This window comes from Filicampus tigris, chromosome 1, assembly GCF_054856515.1.
Source record: "Filicampus tigris isolate MCC_2025a chromosome 1, RoL_Ftig_1.0, whole genome shotgun sequence".
In the NCBI taxonomy this organism is placed as follows: Eukaryota; Metazoa; Chordata; class Actinopteri; order Syngnathiformes; family Syngnathidae; genus Filicampus; species Filicampus tigris.
Window position 1 is genome coordinate 23,504,864 of NC_141217.1, and position 17,362 is coordinate 23,522,225.

At 39.2% G+C, this 17,362-nt stretch overlaps 1 protein-coding gene across 1 annotated transcript in view; it reads right to left on the minus strand.

The window, feature by feature from the left end:
• Window positions 1–17,362, minus strand: part of mtor (mechanistic target of rapamycin kinase) — an 89,676-nt gene that overhangs the window by 33,163 nt on the left and 39,151 nt on the right. Inside the window, exons 29-33 of the mRNA XM_086027808.1 lie at window positions 13,310–13,385; window positions 10,694–10,833; window positions 7,619–7,719; window positions 6,295–6,410; window positions 1,538–1,615 (exon numbers count right to left, since the gene is read on the minus strand). Of these exons, the coding sequence (XP_085883934.1) occupies window positions 1,538–1,615; window positions 6,295–6,410; window positions 7,619–7,719; window positions 10,694–10,833; window positions 13,310–13,385 (511 nt within the window). The remainder of the gene's footprint in view (window positions 1–1,537; window positions 1,616–6,294; window positions 6,411–7,618; window positions 7,720–10,693; window positions 10,834–13,309; window positions 13,386–17,362) is intronic.

Sequence of the window (17,362 nt, forward strand, 5' to 3'; positions counted from 1 at the left end):
TAAAAAGTTGAGAACTACATGCCACGGATGTGCAGTCGACCTGCATCATGAAAAGTAAAAAAATAAATAAATAAATGAATTCTGATCACTCCCCTACCCCCCATTATACATCTCTGGTCTGTGCTTAAAATTATTATTATTTCTTTTGAAACAGAGGTTCACGTTGCTGTTGTTCTTCAAGTAGGGACGTAAGCTAGCTGCAATTCCAAAAATCTAATGTCTCATTTTGAAATAGAGATGAATTACTGATTAATATGTTGCGTGCGAACTTTACCCATTAATCAGTATGCTACTAATTTAAAAGAGTTGTTCTAGGAATTTAACAAATGTGTCAATCACCTCCAAATACATTGGGAGTAATCATTTTAAACTGACGGACCAACTGTCACAAAAATAATATTACACATTGAAATGCTTACTTTTTTCATATTTCACACATTAAGGTGGTTAGACCTACTATTCAATTAAAGTTGACTACTGTGACTTAGCTCACAGAGTAAGGCTGAAATGGCTTTTGTCATTAATATATTGTAATTTTAAATGGTCATTTGGTTGAGTGGTTAAAAAAAATACTTTCCTTCATGTTTTCTGACATCAGAAATGTTATTGGTCCTTTTCATTAGCCCTTGGACTACTTTTGCAAACTTGCTGTTGCAGGAATGAAGTTCATGTTTTCAAACATCTGGTGGAGACCCTTTTTTAATCCACTTTGAGGTGCACGTGGCAAGTAAAGCCCTGTTAGATTATGTCTATTGATAAAATCACTATACGAGGTGTGTCAGAAAAGTTTGAGAACTGGTTTTACAAAGAATATACTGACTATAATAATGCTCGTAACTAAAATCACTCGCATTTCAAATCACTTTCCCCGTCATTGAAATGAATGGAAATGCCATTTATCGGTTTCCCCCTTGAAAAGCTCATAAATCGGGTATCTCAAGGTACCACTAAATTTAAATTCCAAATGACATGTTTTCCCCTTAGAAGTTATCTCCCTGGAGTCTAAAGCATTTTCCCAGCCTTCTATGTCATGCCCCCTGAAAAGATTCTTCAGCGATCCTCCACAGCTCCATCTTCACAGCCATCTTGATGTTGTCTACGTCTTCAAAAGAGCATTGATGACTTCCTTAAGTTTGGGAAAGAGGAAGAAAACAACAACACAAAACACAAGAAGACAGGTTGGGTGAGTAAGGAACTTGCTCCATCATGGCAATGTTCTTCTTGGCCAGTAACCGTTGGATGCTGAAGGCATTGTAAGCAGACGTGTTGTCATGAAGAAACAACAAGTTGTCTGACCACAACTCTCGCCTCTTCTTCCACACCAAACGAAGCGAACACCGCAGGATCTCTTTGTGGATGAGCTGATTGATTGTCTGGCCCTCATTGAAGAGGAACACTCCAAGTTTGTAGTTTAGATTTGAAATACATCTGTTGTGACACCAGTTCTGAATTTTTCTGACACACCCCATAGTCTCTCTTCACAAACCAACAAAAATTGATAGAATTTGCTATACATAGAAAACGTATTTGAATGTACCCCATAGGCTCGACTGTAGCTCTCTCCAGCCATGGCTGTCAGTTCAGCGTCAAGGAGGTCTCTTGCTTTGTCAATGCACTGCAAAACAAATAAAATATAATTACACATTGGATGTTGACAACCATGTGCTCACACACAAAAAATGCACCCTACTGGTTTGTAATGATAGCTTTACTTTTAAATCTGAAAATATGTTCTGTAAGACTAGATCTGCAAGCTCACTGAAACATAAGCATGGCTGATGTCTATGGATAAGATTCTGAATTAATTCAAAAGCTTCAGTGCTGGTTACTGATTCAGTATCATGCTATTAAAAAGTAATATTGAATTTGAATCAAAAGCAGCTGGTACTCGTACTGCACTAGAGCCAGGTTAAAAATACCACAGTGAGGGAAAGCGGGGTAACGCTCACTGGCTTACTGCATCGTTGTTAGCAAGCGCTGCCAACAGTGACACAGGAGTGCGACTCAAACTTAGGCCAGTGCATAGAGCAAAGCAGTTTGATGAACTGTTGAGTGGAAAGTGTTATATAAAATGAACTGTTGAAAGCAATCCACACATGACCTTGCGTGTTGGGTAAAAAAAAAAAAAACAAAGAAAAAGAAAAAGAATACAATTGCTTATTTGAAATATGGACAACAGATCTGAGTTCCAACCACTGCTACACTATTGTGCAAGAGCTTAATTCAGTCAGCATCAAAGGATTAACTCAATGTGTTATGCTTTTTCTTTGGCTTTGTGGGTGACACTTATCTGAAGAAGAAACCTCAACAATTGGTGTTAATAAAATAAAAATGTAAGAGTAGAAGGGAGAATACACAGCTCGACTTATTAACTTCCAGTGTAAATTATCTATTAAATTTACTGACTTACACTCCTTTGCAAATTAACGAATGGAACAAGATTACCGGTAATACAATTTGCCCAACACAACTAATTTTCCAAGCAGTTAATGTCTAACTTGATTACGGTACATTTAATGAATTAAGAGGATACAGTGGGTTAACCGTCATTCAAAGTTACTAGTAAGATCCAACCGCACACGTCAGTTTTATGGGTTTTATGTTTTAATGGTGTTTAATCTATTGTTAATATTGTGTCATTCGAATATTTTTTTTAAATGTGGGAGGCCTATCAGTGACATGAACCACCTTTGTATTTATCTTTGTCAGACAGTGAGTTACCGGTTTTATGTTTTGATATTGCATGGTTATTTAGTTACTTATTTTTACACTTGTATGACAGTTTATGTCAACATGTTGCTAAAACATTGCCTTTACAGTTAATAATGGATTTATGGTGGTGACAGTCAATTATGTAGTTTTTTTACTTGCTCACAAGCTATTTTCTTCTGATGCATCCACAAATGCTTGAAAGTTAATTGTTTGAGTATAAAAGGCAGCCAATGCTGTGTGGACCTTAGCACTGATAAGACATTGTCTGAGGAAAATCAAAAAATATGCTCTGTCCTGCTGTATACAAGCTTCTGACTAAGAGAATGTGTGAAAAATTGTAGGGTGATTAAAAATAGGCAGCATTTAAGAAGTTTAGTATTGAGAAGATACCCAAAGCATTGCATTCCTTTGTATTAAATACTCGTTGCTGTCTGTAAAAGTCATGTTTTAAGGCTCTGTCATTAGAAAAATAATAAAATGATGGCCGGTGACTGAGGAAGTTCTCACAAGCCAGGGCAAACAGCTGTTTCACAATAACTACCAGCAATTATTTTTCACTGGGAGGGAAAGGAAGATTAGTGTGCCAAAGCACCTGTGCTGGCAAGCACAACAAGAGGAGAGACTGTGGGAGCGAAATGGTGAAGAGGTGACAGAGAGGATTTTTCTTTCTACAGCTTCAGTTAGAGTTTTGTTTACACCTGAATGACTGCACTGGGGCCCTCAGTGGACTTGTGCAGCCCAGACGGCTCCTGATAAATGCAGTGTCTGACTTTAATGCAACAGAACAATATTGTGACTCCATCTATTCTCATCCTTAAATATTGTGCTTATATGCACTTGCGTGGCTACTCTGACATTACTATACCATTAAAGCATGACACGTATGACGCTATATGAACGGTTTGGGACAAATTGCCCTGCGTAAGGACAAACATTGGTGTGAAGTCTGTCGTGAGAAAGATTAAAACATGTATACATTAGATAAACACACTGGGGGAGTCCGCTTATATCCTCAGTATTGTTACAAAAGACTGCTCCCATGGAATTGCTGTAACTATGCATCACTTCTGGAACAGACAATTTACAAAGCCACCTCAAACTATTCACAGACACAGAAGCCCTCGGGGATTCGGCGAGCACATGTCTGCTCGAGCGGCAAAACAACCAGCCCATATGAAATCAAACGAATTTAAGTGTGAGGATTAAGAACCACATCCGTAAGACTAGACTGAGCTCATGTTGATATTTCATCTTTCACCCGTGCTCCATCTGCTTTTCATTGTTCATTATTCATTTTGAATGGCCTCGTGTCAGTAAGAGTAAAAAGTCTGCTTTCCCTATTCATCTGACCCCACATCCTATAGGCCACACCTGGATCTAATCTCTGCCTTCGAAGGGGCTGACGCGGGGAGCACAGAGAGCAAGACTCGGGGCTTTGCAGTGATAAGGGAACGTGGCGGATGAATCCCAGGAAAGTGGGGGAACAGGTGTCAATGGTGAAGCTTGTATTCATTAGAACTGTTGGCAACCTATTCCAATGACCTCACCTCATTTGCATCGAGGATATGGCGCTAAGGCAGTGTTTCTCGACCAGTGTGCCGTGGCACATTACTGTGCGATGAGAGATCATCAGGTGTGCCGCGGGAATATTTTGACAAACAATTATTTTGTTACAAAAAAATAAAAAAAATGATTTTGTTAATGTATCGATCGCAACCACAGAATGAGACAAAACAATGAAATGCTCTTCCCCTATATGACAGAAGGTACATACTGTAATTAACCTGTATATCCACTTTTTGTGAAACGTTTTGCGAAGAGGTGTGCCGTGAGATTTTTTTCCAATGAGAAATATGTGCCTTGGCTCTACAAAGGTTGGGTAACAATGGACTTAGCGTCGGTCGAGGGCCGGTGTCCTATGCGTGTTTTCCATCTGTCCCTGCTGCAACACAGATCTGATTCAAATGATCAGGATCGTTATGTAGCTTCTGCAGACCTTTGGTGAATATCTGTAGCAGGGAGGGATGGAAAACAGGCGGGCCACCGGCCCTCGAGGAACAGGATAGAAGACTCCTGGTCTAAAAGGTTCAAGATACTACAAGATACTATTCGTCTGTCTGTGTATCATCACTAACCTGGTTAAGTCTGAACGGACATCACAGTCATTTACAGAAGCCAGTTTTGCTGACAAGAGACGGAAATGCAACCTGGACTGCATTGATTGTATGTGTACAGCGGTTGGCGGTATGCACCAAAGACAGGATCATGCGTTAGTCAGGCCGACTAAGAATTAATATAGTAGCTTTGAATACAGAGACAGTTTTACAGAGAGGTCCTTGTGAGTTAAGTTTTACATTTCTATATTTATTTTTGGAAAGAGTGGGGTTAGGTGGTTGTGAAAAGGTATTTTGCAGACCCCTCACAATCCATTTCAGAAGGTGGCAGTAATGCATCCAAAGTTGTTTGCCAATTGCTAAAAGGAAAAAAAAGAGAAGGAGGATAGAAAGAAGGATAAAAGGAAGAAAAAAGAAAAAGAATAAGAACAAGAAGAAGAAACATTATTTTATTCTAATGGGTACTTTATTTCAGTTTTCACAAGGATGAGGAAGCATTTTAATCCCCCAGGATTGTACCATTGGCAACAATGTGACACAGGATTCTGGTTAAGGTAAGCAAAACCTTACGGTAAAACTTTTGTAGCGTTAAAGCGGCAGAAGGCTCCCACTTACAGTTCAATAGATTGGAAAATAAGTGTAGGCTCGGTGAAATGTCAAATGTATGTGAGTGTAAAGCTGTTTGAGCAGCAAGCCGACGCATTATGATGTACATTGTGCATTCCATTTGCCATTTTAATCAAATCGGTTCAGACAATGGATCGAAGGATGGATAGATTTTTCATCTGTTGGACTTTTTTTTCCCGGATTGACGATTGACAGACTGGCACATATTTGATGTTTAATGACGGAAGCGTGGTTAAAATAACATGACGGACAGACTGACAATTACATTTTGGTTCATCTTGAAAAATAGACGGATTGACGGTTGACGGTCGGGTACACAGGTTCCTGACGGACGGCAAATGACGGACCGGCAAACTTTAGTAAAATGCCCACCTCTGTTGTTTTGTACAGTATGTTGTTGTTATATTGCATGGCAAAAAGAGGACTCTTATTGTATCTGATCTTCCACCACACCCTGCAGACAGGAACCGCCTTTAAACTGTGCGAACCTGTAAATTGTGATTTAATGCTTCAAAGTGAAGTTACATAACATTTCAACACCATATAGGTATCACATGATAAAAAAAACACATTGTGAACATAATGAGGCAAAGAGGGAATTTGATAGTGTCTGGAAAATGCGTAGAAATGTTGGTTCCTTTATAGTAGTTTGTCCAAAGAGGTAAACTTTCAATGGCTTGCCCAAAAGTCTAATGGAAATTCCAGAGACTGTGAGGCCTTTGTACATTCCCATGGCATGTCTTTAGGTTTTCTAAAAATACAGCCTTAATGTACTGTACAATAAATGGGGGGTGGAAGTTCGCCCCATTGGGTGTATTTCAACTATGGAGACGTAACATACCTGCTGGGCCAATGAGAACAGGTCCTGATGCAGGGCTAGCACTGCCCTGTAAAAGGCACCATCATGCGTGTCTCTTGGGATCATGCATGTGTATTCCTCCATGCTGTCCCAGTGTCCTGAAGGAAAAACAACAAAAGATTTAAAAAACGCTCCACGATGAGATGATCATTTCATTTTAGCCGACCACGATTTACATAACGACACCAAGCATGACTTGTAAATGATACACGGTAAGAATAGTCTTCATCTAGGCTAGGTTCACACCGCAGGCAAATGCAACCCAGATTGGATTTTTTTTGCCCATATGCGACCTGTATCTGATTTTTTTATGACAGTCTGAACGGCTCAATTCCGATTTTTTCAAATGCGACCTAGGTCACTTTCATATGTGGTCCTAGATCGGATACGTATCTGATCTTTTCCAATGCGTTCGCGGTCTGAATGGCCATTTCGCATATATCCGACATTGACGTCACCCGGAGGCCAAAATGTTCTCCGCGCAGGCAGAGGGAAACAGCTGGCAGCAGGGGATCGAATCTGCAAAGTTGTTTTGAGTAACACTATAGACTTTATATTTTACTTTAATTTAATCCCACTTGAAAAATGAAGCATAAAGTGGACATTTATGGCGATCGTAGTAATTCAGCCACATCTCAGATAGATTCATTTTTTACGCACGGTTAAGACGTGACGTCAACGTTGGTGATGTCTCCATGAAATGAGATATTAAAGCCTCTCCTCAGAATTTCCCCCAAATACTGTATTTATGTCTACCTGCTACCTAATAGCTTGACTGTATAAATGCCCCGACACGCTGGACCACATTTACTTCCGCAAACACGTCGGGTGTGACGTCGTCTCTTCTTCTGCCGCATGCGGGCCACTTTGACGACGCATGTGTTCATACAGCAGACAAGACCGAGGTCGCATTTCTAATGTAATATGAACGCTTACACAAAAAAATCGGATTTAAAAAAAAAAAAATCCGAATTGAGCATTAAGACCTGCGGTGTGAACCTAGCCATAGACAGCTTCGCCGGCTCAAGGCAAAGACACAGACCACAAATTTCAAGGGATGCTATTGACTGGCACGTTTTCCCCCCATCATTATACATGCTATTATTTCAATGTTGTGGTTGGCCACTTCCATGTTGTGTGAGGGGGCGAATGTTTGTATTTCATTGCCAGGCTTTGAATTGCTCAGTCACCCATTTGCCGAAATGTCTGCGGCTCTCAGTGCAAACAATTTACAACAACTGCTCCTCATTAACTACTCTTTGCTCGAGCTTATGCAGACGTGATTAAAAAGTATCCAAGTAGTTACCTAGTCCCCAAGCGGCCGCAGCAGCCATACGAGCCATCTTGGCTTGGGTTTCTTCACTGACGAGGGTCCACTCCTCACAGCACTGCTGGTGCAACTGACCCCTAGAAAAAAACAATAAAATCAGCATGGGCCACAAGTGTGCATATGCAAGAAAAATACAGTGGATCCTTAAATTAAAAAAAAAAAAGGCTTCATGACAATCTACAGGACCACTCAGTGAGGTTGTTTTAATTACATTTTGTGCAGTGACTAGTTTGTCAGATTTATCCACAATACACTTAGATGGAATTTGAACAAAACTTTGTGAAAAAGTGGGGCGTAGGGCAATAATTTTGCAATAAATTGTAGTGTGGATCCACATACATCAGATGCAGTAATTTTTAAACTGCGGCTTGCACTGCAACAATCTTCCCCCATTTTGCTGTAAAGAGTGTATGAATATCAATGACAAATTCAAGACACATCTTGACTGTTAAATTGGATTGCTCAGACATGGTGGAGGTCTGCCAAGTTACCTCCAAACAAAGCTTAGTTGAGGAGTGGGAAAGGGGCCAAGGAAGAACACATTTCATTTTAGTGTAGATCCAGACAAATTGGATGTATTTGAGCCAGGGACCTCTGTGAGGCAAACGTGCTAGTCACATGCTACACCATGCCAAAGTGCATTTATAATTTAGACTTACAGTAACTGACAATGACTCCCTTTGTAGTGCTTATATATGTTTTGAGTCCATTAATTACAGAAAATCGAAACTTAAAAAGAATGTGTTAAAAAGGTTTACTGAAATCGTTCCATCACATGTCACTGTTTCCTTTGTTGAATAACATTTAATAGGAAAGTATTGACACTTGGATGAGGAAGCAATTGGTTCGAGGTGTTTTTTTAAATTTACCATTTAAATATTTAAATTTTTCCATTCATACATTGTTCCTCTGAAATCAACATCTCAGATGAAGGTAACTTTCAATAATACCTTGATAACATGAAGTATTTTAGCTAACAAATGACTGAACCTATCACAGTCCATTTCAAAATACATTTTTCTTAAATGACTACACTTATAGCAGGACATTCCGCACGCACAAAAACAATCATTAGGAACAATCAGTGCTTGGACGGCCTACAGGAGACCAAATCATCACATCTTCTGACAGGAAGTATGCTGGAGTGAGCTTGGAAGAGAATCCACAATAGAGGGATGCACAAAAACAAAGAGGTTGAGGCAGGTTTGCAAACCAAGTGAATCCGTTCTCCATCTGACTGATTAAGACACACAGCTCAAATACACTTTATAGCAATACAGCAGGCAAGGGAGTGCTTGATAATAGTTATTCAAATGTTAAAGCATTAGAGAGCACGGGTGTCAAACTCAAGGCACCGGGGGCCAGATCCGACCCGCGACATCATTTTGTGTGGCCCACGAAGGCTGAGTGTGATAGGATGTGTGAGTGGCACCTGTCACATAAACTACCTTTGCATTACGCTTTAATCATTACTCATTAAAAAAAGTTTGTGAAGAGCATTTAATTTGTTTTGTATGTCTTGTTTACAATTGTTAACTTGACCCTAGAACGTTAAAATTATTAACACCATCACTTACGTTGGGTACATTAAACCCGATATAGTATCCCGGATAAAGTACAGTTTTCATCAATTTATTTATTAGTACAACACTGTATGCCAAATCGGAAGTTGCCTTCTTTCATTCCCCAAAACAACATACCACATTAAATAATTGTGTGGGTGAAAAGCACCTGACGTTAGTGTTATAGGGTTAATTTACACTGTTCGAAAAGAATGTTTAATGATACTTAAAACATTGTAAAGTTTTGAGATTGGAGCAGATTAATTGCATTCAGATTATTTAAATTTGTGTTCCAACTCCCAACAAATCAGAGGTCAGCCCGTGTCAGAGAGGATCGGGTTCAATCTTGAGCAGTGGTGTCCAAACTCGGTCCTCAAGGGCTGGTGTCCTGCCTGTTTTCCATCTATCCATGCTGGCACACACCTGATTCAAAAGATCATGATCGTTATCAAGATCCTTCAGAGCTTCCTGATGATCTGATCATTTGAATCGGGTGTGTTGCAGCAGGGTGAGCTGAAAAACAGGCAGGAATGACGCCGATGAGGGCTGGGTTGAGGGTTCATGTCTGATCTGTTAGGCTGTATTTTGAACAGCAAAAATATTTACAATTCTCAAGTTTTACCACTTAAATACATGTGCCCTTTTAAAAGTTATGATTGGCATTTCTAATACAGCCATCAAACTCTTTCCTTTATTATCATTATTATTATTATCATTATTATTATTATTATTACAACTGTACTTAAGATCTTTGACGCCAGCTTTGGATAAGCACAAGTGAGGATCTCAACAATATCCCTTAACCTGACAGGCGACTATGTATTCTCAAAAATCCGATCTTCATTGACTCATCATGACCTTGTCAAATGTTACATAATATTCAGACTCTACAGGTTCTCACACACACAAACCCCAACCTCAGCAAAGTCATTTTCTTGCAAAATAAATATCATATCATTTACCAAAATGACACCATTGACAACAATCACACAAGACAGTTACATAAGTAGATTACCATCTGTTTAGTGTCAGAATTTCGATGACTATCCACATACAGCGTTTGGATCTTTTTGACATTACTGTCTTTTTCCCCAAGAATGCTCTTTGAGGGTGAGCTGTAGCAATGGTGCGCTTTCAGTAGAGTGGCTGCACCTCTAACCAGACTTGGCTGTCTTTTCATTCTTTCCGGATTAAATTACTTCAGTCAACTCAATGGAACCTTGTTTCAATCTTTTCACCCCCATCAAAGGGATTTTTGTCAGAAGATTTGGAAAAGGGTGCTAAGGCAGAGATCACGGGCATAATTAATGTATTCCCACTACATTGGCTAACTCACCGTCCTACACAGGACATAACAAAAAAAAAATCTATAAGCCTTTTACATAGAGGACATAGGTGATTATTTCTCCATAAGTGTTTGTGCACACTTGTGTGTATTGAGAGAATGGCAATTCTGATGTCAAACTAAAAGGTATAAATAATCACATACCATTCCCCTAGGGCCTCTAAGCAGCGCATTCTTCCCAGGATGAGCTCTGGATCCTCTTTGTTCATGTCGATCTTCTTGTCATATGCCACCAGAGCATCTTCCCACTCATGGAGCTTCTCATACCAAGTTGCTTGTATTTCCTAATCAAAAAGCGGACATAACAATTGAATTGTCTGGACCGATGCTTTACAAAAGCAAAAAGATCAAATTACAGTCTTACTTTTTATGGTAAAATATTAAACACAAGCTCTAGGAAAAGATACAATCTTAGTAATACACTTTTAAAAGGGATGTTAATGTTGCTGTGACCACGCAATGACTTTTCTCGAGGCATGTCTATGAGACCTACAAAAATTGTTCGTCTAGGGCATTAAAGACCGGCAGTCATCCTGTATTCTTGTGGCACCACGTGATTTGTGTTTCTCCTCATTCTGTCTTCCTTTAAGTAAGAAGGTACTGTTTGTTACTAGCTGGCTTTTCACTGTTGCACTGTGCCATTATTGGATTTTCGAGATGTCAATCATTATTTCATCACCAGTGATTGCTTGTGTCACTGAGTGTGAACATGTTAATTCTTACATGCAGAAGCAACGATTACCCACATCACAAATTTACATGTTTACAGTGGCACTTCGCAAATAACTATGACTATTTCACACCCTGAATTCCAGACTTTTAGGCGAACATTAGGTTAGCTTAGCAATTAGCAGAACTGGGCATTCCGTCTATGGGACGGACCGGTCCGCCTATCCGCCTCTGACGGATGCCCATTTTGTGGACGATAAATGATAGAGGGGAAACTTAAAAAATAGACGGGCTAAGCATAGCCCGAAGCACATTTTTTCCATGTATGTAATCGCTTATTTTCACGGTGAGGCTTCAATGGCCACGACGAGGCTTCCGCTTCCCGTTGACCGCAGCCGAGGCTTTTTAACAGCGGCGCTCGGGGGGTGGAGGTGCTCGTGGAAGTTAGTCGAAGTTGGTAGACGGAAACGCTAAGGTAAGCCTGTTTAAATTGACAGTCACATCGCTCCTTTGTCAATAAGAGATGATAAAAAGTTGAGCCCCTACATGCGGGACCATATCTACTTCCGTAAACAGCCACGTGTCATTTTCTTGGTGCACGTCACTCGACGTCATACTCTGTGCGCATGCATGTCACATCATGGATGAGTTCCGTTTCCAATCGAAATCGCATTCATTTTTGTAATTTGAATGAGCAAATAAAAACATTGGATTTGACCCACCCCCCCAAAAAAAAATCAAAGTTGGGCATCATGCCCTGCAGTGTGAACATAGACCAATATGACGCCTGTTCCCAGCATTACTGTCTAGTTGCTAAGCGAGTGCCCGATAGAGGCTGGCAAGAGATGTCTGAGTACTTTTCAAAGGCAGTTCACTATGTGAAAATGACTCTTCACTCACTTTAAAGATAGCAGCCTGACACAGTTGCAGTCCCCACTAATCAATTTTTGACAAACCACGCTTACTCAAATGTGCTGTAAAGTGACGTCAGAACCACATAACTAATTGCTTCTGTGGTTCTGACGTCACTTTCTCTCATGGCCCAAAATCTCACTAATCTTTCTAGATAAGAAAATAATCTGTTACGCACAGGTTAAATTTAAGAAAAATATTGCTCATCTACAAAATGAAAAGTAATTGGTCGTTAATTTTTCAGTGAAATGTGTCATTTTGTCATCTGTATTCATAATTGTTCTTGATTGAAAAATATTGCCTTTTTATTTTATCCAAACACTTGATTATTCAATAAATTTTCAGTAGGATATCCGAACACCAAAATATTCAATAGCCACAGTGCTAATTTCTCATCACCGTTGCCCTAGGTAACTCTCCAAAGCTACAGTATTAAATAATGGCTCCATTTAGTGTGCTACCCCCCAAAAAAAGAAAAAAAGTGCCACATGAGGTAATGCACGTTTTCTAGCCATTGCAATTCACCATTCATTTGCTAATGTTTGCGTTTTCAACTAAATTTTAGTCTGTACAACTGGGAGAATACCCCCGCCCCCCAACCCGCCAAGACAAGTCAGACGAGTAAATGGGTTTCCCACATGCTGCATTTTGAGAACAAGGTGTTCTGCGGGTATGTGGCTGGAATGACCAATCGTACCCCCTAAAGAGGTGTAAGCAGACACGAGACCACCCACTGCACAGTTCATTGAGGTTGTATTGTATTATGAGAATGAATGGTGGCGTTGCTCAGGTAATGCTGACAATGAGGATTAGCAAATCCACTGTCACGTATTGAAAACACATCAAATAAAAAGAAATATATTTAGCCTCTCATGGGCAGGCTTAGCATTCATTTTGCTGATTTTCCTTTACACTTTTAAAGTACATGATTAGAAATAAAAAAGTAACTAAAGATTGCAGATATGCTAATGAAAGATGCTAACATTTATGACAATTAATTAGACTGAGAAGTAACAGATGAACCCAATCTTTCTGAAGTACAAAGATATATCGAGGATTTATATCCCGATCTAGTCTCACATAATTGTGGCCGAAAGGAATCTGGAGCACTACAGATGCCTTAATTTATTAATGAATGGTCAATTTTACTTTTTGCTTAGAAAGAAAAAAAATACTTACCAGCTCACCAAAATGTTTCATGGCATACTCCAACACACCTGATGCGGCTTCTGGCTGCTGCAGTTTATTGTTGATACTGAAAAATAAGATACATACAGACATTCAGAAAAATCTCTAAAATGTTGTATTTGTAGCATTTTTGGAAAGATCTTTATCAGACACCTTTTGCGTTTTGTAAAATGGGCCTCATAGCCTCAATGATAACTTCTTACTGCTGTGAGTAAATAAGTTTAATATAGGTTATTGTCAATAAAATTTACATTAAGATGAACATTTTGGAACTGGGTTGTCATGCTTCAAATTACAATTGTTCTTGCTTCAATGTGTTGCCATGTATATACCACTGACATAAAGGGTTCCATGTCTGGAAAGCATAAATGAACTAACTGCCTTACTATGATGTATGAGGTGATGTGGTTATGTCATCATTTCTATGAGGATGAACAGTGGAACCTTGGGTTATAAAATTCCGTCCACATCCCTCCGTCCTTATTCATAAAAATTATCATCCTCCGACCCTGTCCGTCCTTGTCCTTATAAAGCACTTCCGTCCTTGCATTCCGTCATTCCGTCCCCCGGCGCCCCCCTCCAAAAAAACAAAAACAAAACACCTCCGTACTCTCATGAACATTATTTAAAGATCATTAGCTGGCTAATTTCCTGTGCACATCCACTTACCGGCTTGGAGTATCGTGAGTGGATTGAATAGTTTACAACTGTTTAACCAAGATAGCATTTAGCCGCAACACAAGACCATCGTGATGTGACGAAGATGATGATGATTCAGACTGGAGCAAGCCAGGGGACATCAGGAGAATATTTAAGATTGAGAAATAACACAATACTATTGTGCTTTATTGCAATTTTTTGTCGTTTAAGGCAAGAGGTTTTCATTTTTTTATAAAATAATGATTGCAAAATAACACAAGGTTATTTGAAGAGGAAACAAAGACGTCCACTTCCGGGTCGTTTGAATGTATACGATGGTAGAGATTATTAAGGTCTAAAGATGTCCCACACAAGGACATTCTCCGCATTCAAAAGGGATAAGGTGCTAAATGTGAACAGTTAACAAAACAAAATCGCGATGCCGGATTACACACACAAACAGGCTGTGCATGTTTGTGTCAGTCAGTGAAATGGCTGACTCCTGTGGCATTATCCATAGTATTACAAGTGTTGAACCACTAGAGGGCAGAATATGCATGTGCAATGTGACTACTGGGAAGCACATGAAAAGCGATGTGCAGGCAATTAATGAAGGCGGAAGAGAACATGCAGCGGTCTTGCTTTTTAAAAGAACACAACACGTTCAGTCGGTACTTGACCCGGTTAGAGACAAATTACCTAAAAAACTTAAATAATTAAGAAAGTTGGAATCAATAACAGTCTTACACTTTCACAGGTTACTCAGAATCTTGATTATATCTTGTTAATGGTATGTAAATTGGACTTAGTTGAAATAAAGAGAATGACTGACATTCGCCACGCTTTTCATAAATGTGTTATCTTTCACCGCAAATGCTGTTTGAACACACTGAACCACATCTGGAAACACTCCTGTGAAGGGCAACTGTACTGTACTTCCTTAATGGCAAAACCCATGAGAAGTCACAGCCAATCTGCCTGTAAAATGAAGTGCTTGATAAATGCAGGTACTGTGCAGTGGAGTTCCTGAGGATACTGGATGAGGGATACCTGAGCAGTTTGTCAGAAAGTACTTTTAAAACACAGTTGAGGTCCCGATGTGATGAAATAACTCTGCATGTGACCACTACAAATGATCTAAAGCTGCTGTTGCAGATGTGACTGCATGACAGGTACAATTAATATACACACCAGGAATTGACTTGAATAGAAACAAAATGTTACCACTGTAAGCAAGACTGAACTCTGAAATGATCATCATTCACCAGCAGATTTAACTCATTCAGTACCAGACATTTTCAGACCGTCTTTTACCCTAATGTTTGAAAAAAATATAAATAAATTCCTGGGCTTGAATGGCTCGACTGTGAAAAGACATATAAATATGTCTTTGGGATTGAATGAGTTAACATAAGAACACCTTTTTAGCTGTAGGTCCAGAATTTAAAAACAAATACCAAGGACAACGTCATAAAGCTGGTTTTAACAACATCTTCAGAAATTGGATTAAAATATATAAAAACAACAGAAGAGTAACAAGCTATTTAAAAACAGAGCAATCCTAATTTGAATCAGCACCAAATTGTAAGCTTTCATAGAGGGTTTTGTAAAACTCAAAGCACTATTTTTTTGTACGAAAATCATGTTGACCCTTGAATAAAATGACAATCATATTTGTAAAAATCTGGATTAAATAATGCCGCACATCACATGATCAAACCAAAAACACAAAAACTGGTTGTCAGACCCAAACTTGCAATAGTTTTCTTTATCTGTGGTATTTTGAGGAAAAGTATAAATAACTGTATGTTATTTATTTATACATATACATGATATAATATATCGTTGCTGTCCTGTGAAAAACGCTTATGTCAATTTTTGTTTTCATTTTTCTTACTTTGACATGAATGGTGTTTCCACGTTACAGACATCACATTAACCTGAACATTTTTAAAAATGCCAAAATTGGACGTGTTTTTTTTTACAGGACAGCGACGATAACACAAATGAAGCCTAAACATCGGATATGGTCATCTTTGGCAGATCTTTGAAGACATTTTGTATAATGTTTAATATTTCTACAGAGCAACTGGGCAACTATGCATTGCACACCAGAAGCAGCTAAGTTCAAGCATGCTTAAATTGCCCAGATGTGAGTTTTCATCAGAGGAGACAACTGTGAAGAGTCTTCTCTCCTGTGGACCCTGGAGATTTAATTGGCCCACAGCTAAAACCATCTGGCTGCCAGCTCCCAGGACACATGCAGTCTAATCACATCCATATGACAAGGCTAAAACATCATGTTCTCCATCTTAACTATTAGCAAGGACAGAACTTCAAGACTAGTGTCAAGAATCTCTCTTGTTCAGGAGGAAAATCCCCAAGGGGCAAGACAACCTAGACCCTTTGTTCTGAATTGAAAGGTGAGGCCTTGGCAAGTGACGGCCAAGGGCTGAAGCTGTGCCAATTAAGTCCAAGTTCAGAAAAGTTAACTATTGACGCAAATCTTGAAAATGTTCCGTGTGTGTAAAATCAAATTACTTAGTGAATTCCTTCAGGATTATTGGCAAGCCCTCCACTAAAAGAGAAGATGAAAAACTGATACCAGTTGTAAAGGGGAATGGCCAGTCAATTCATTTTAAATGTAAACAACATAAAGAAACCCGAGAAATCATGTTCAATATGTTCAAAAAGGACAAGTTCAACCAAGTTCAAGTTCTAAGTTTTTTATCTATGAAACAAACAGATTTGCTTTTCAGATTCAATGACTCGGAATATTTAATGCCCTTCTGATTACAAAAACAGATCTTTGCTCCACTTTTGTTCTTCAAATATCCAGAGGAAAATGTGACTGTGTATTGCACTTACTGTAAAATACAATACGGAATCATGATCACATTCTTGGCTTTCCACAATTAATGACCGGACTATAACTCTAAACAAACCTACGCTAGACTGTGACTCAATTATTTATTTTTATAAATTTGATCATCTTCGAATTAAAGACTCTTGATCAAACTTTACTAAAAATAGAAGACAGTATGACAACTCCCTTATCCACTAATTGGAATTCCTGTAACGTATGCAAAGCTAACAGAGAGCAATATCAGACCTCACTACTGAACCTAATCTAATTAGAAAAACATCCCCTTGATCCCGGATATTTGAGGCCAGCCAAATGCACATTGAAACCTTAATGGACTGCAAAGGAGCTTGGCAAGCACACTTCCGAAATTGATACGGGTCATTCAAATGTACAGGTATTCGCGCAAGAATATGTAAATAAATAATGCAGAGATATTTTTACATCTGTGATCGGCTGATGACCAGTTGAGGGTGTACCCCGCCTCTCCCCCAAAGACAGCTGGAATAGGCTCCAGCACACCGTGGACCCTAGTGAGGATA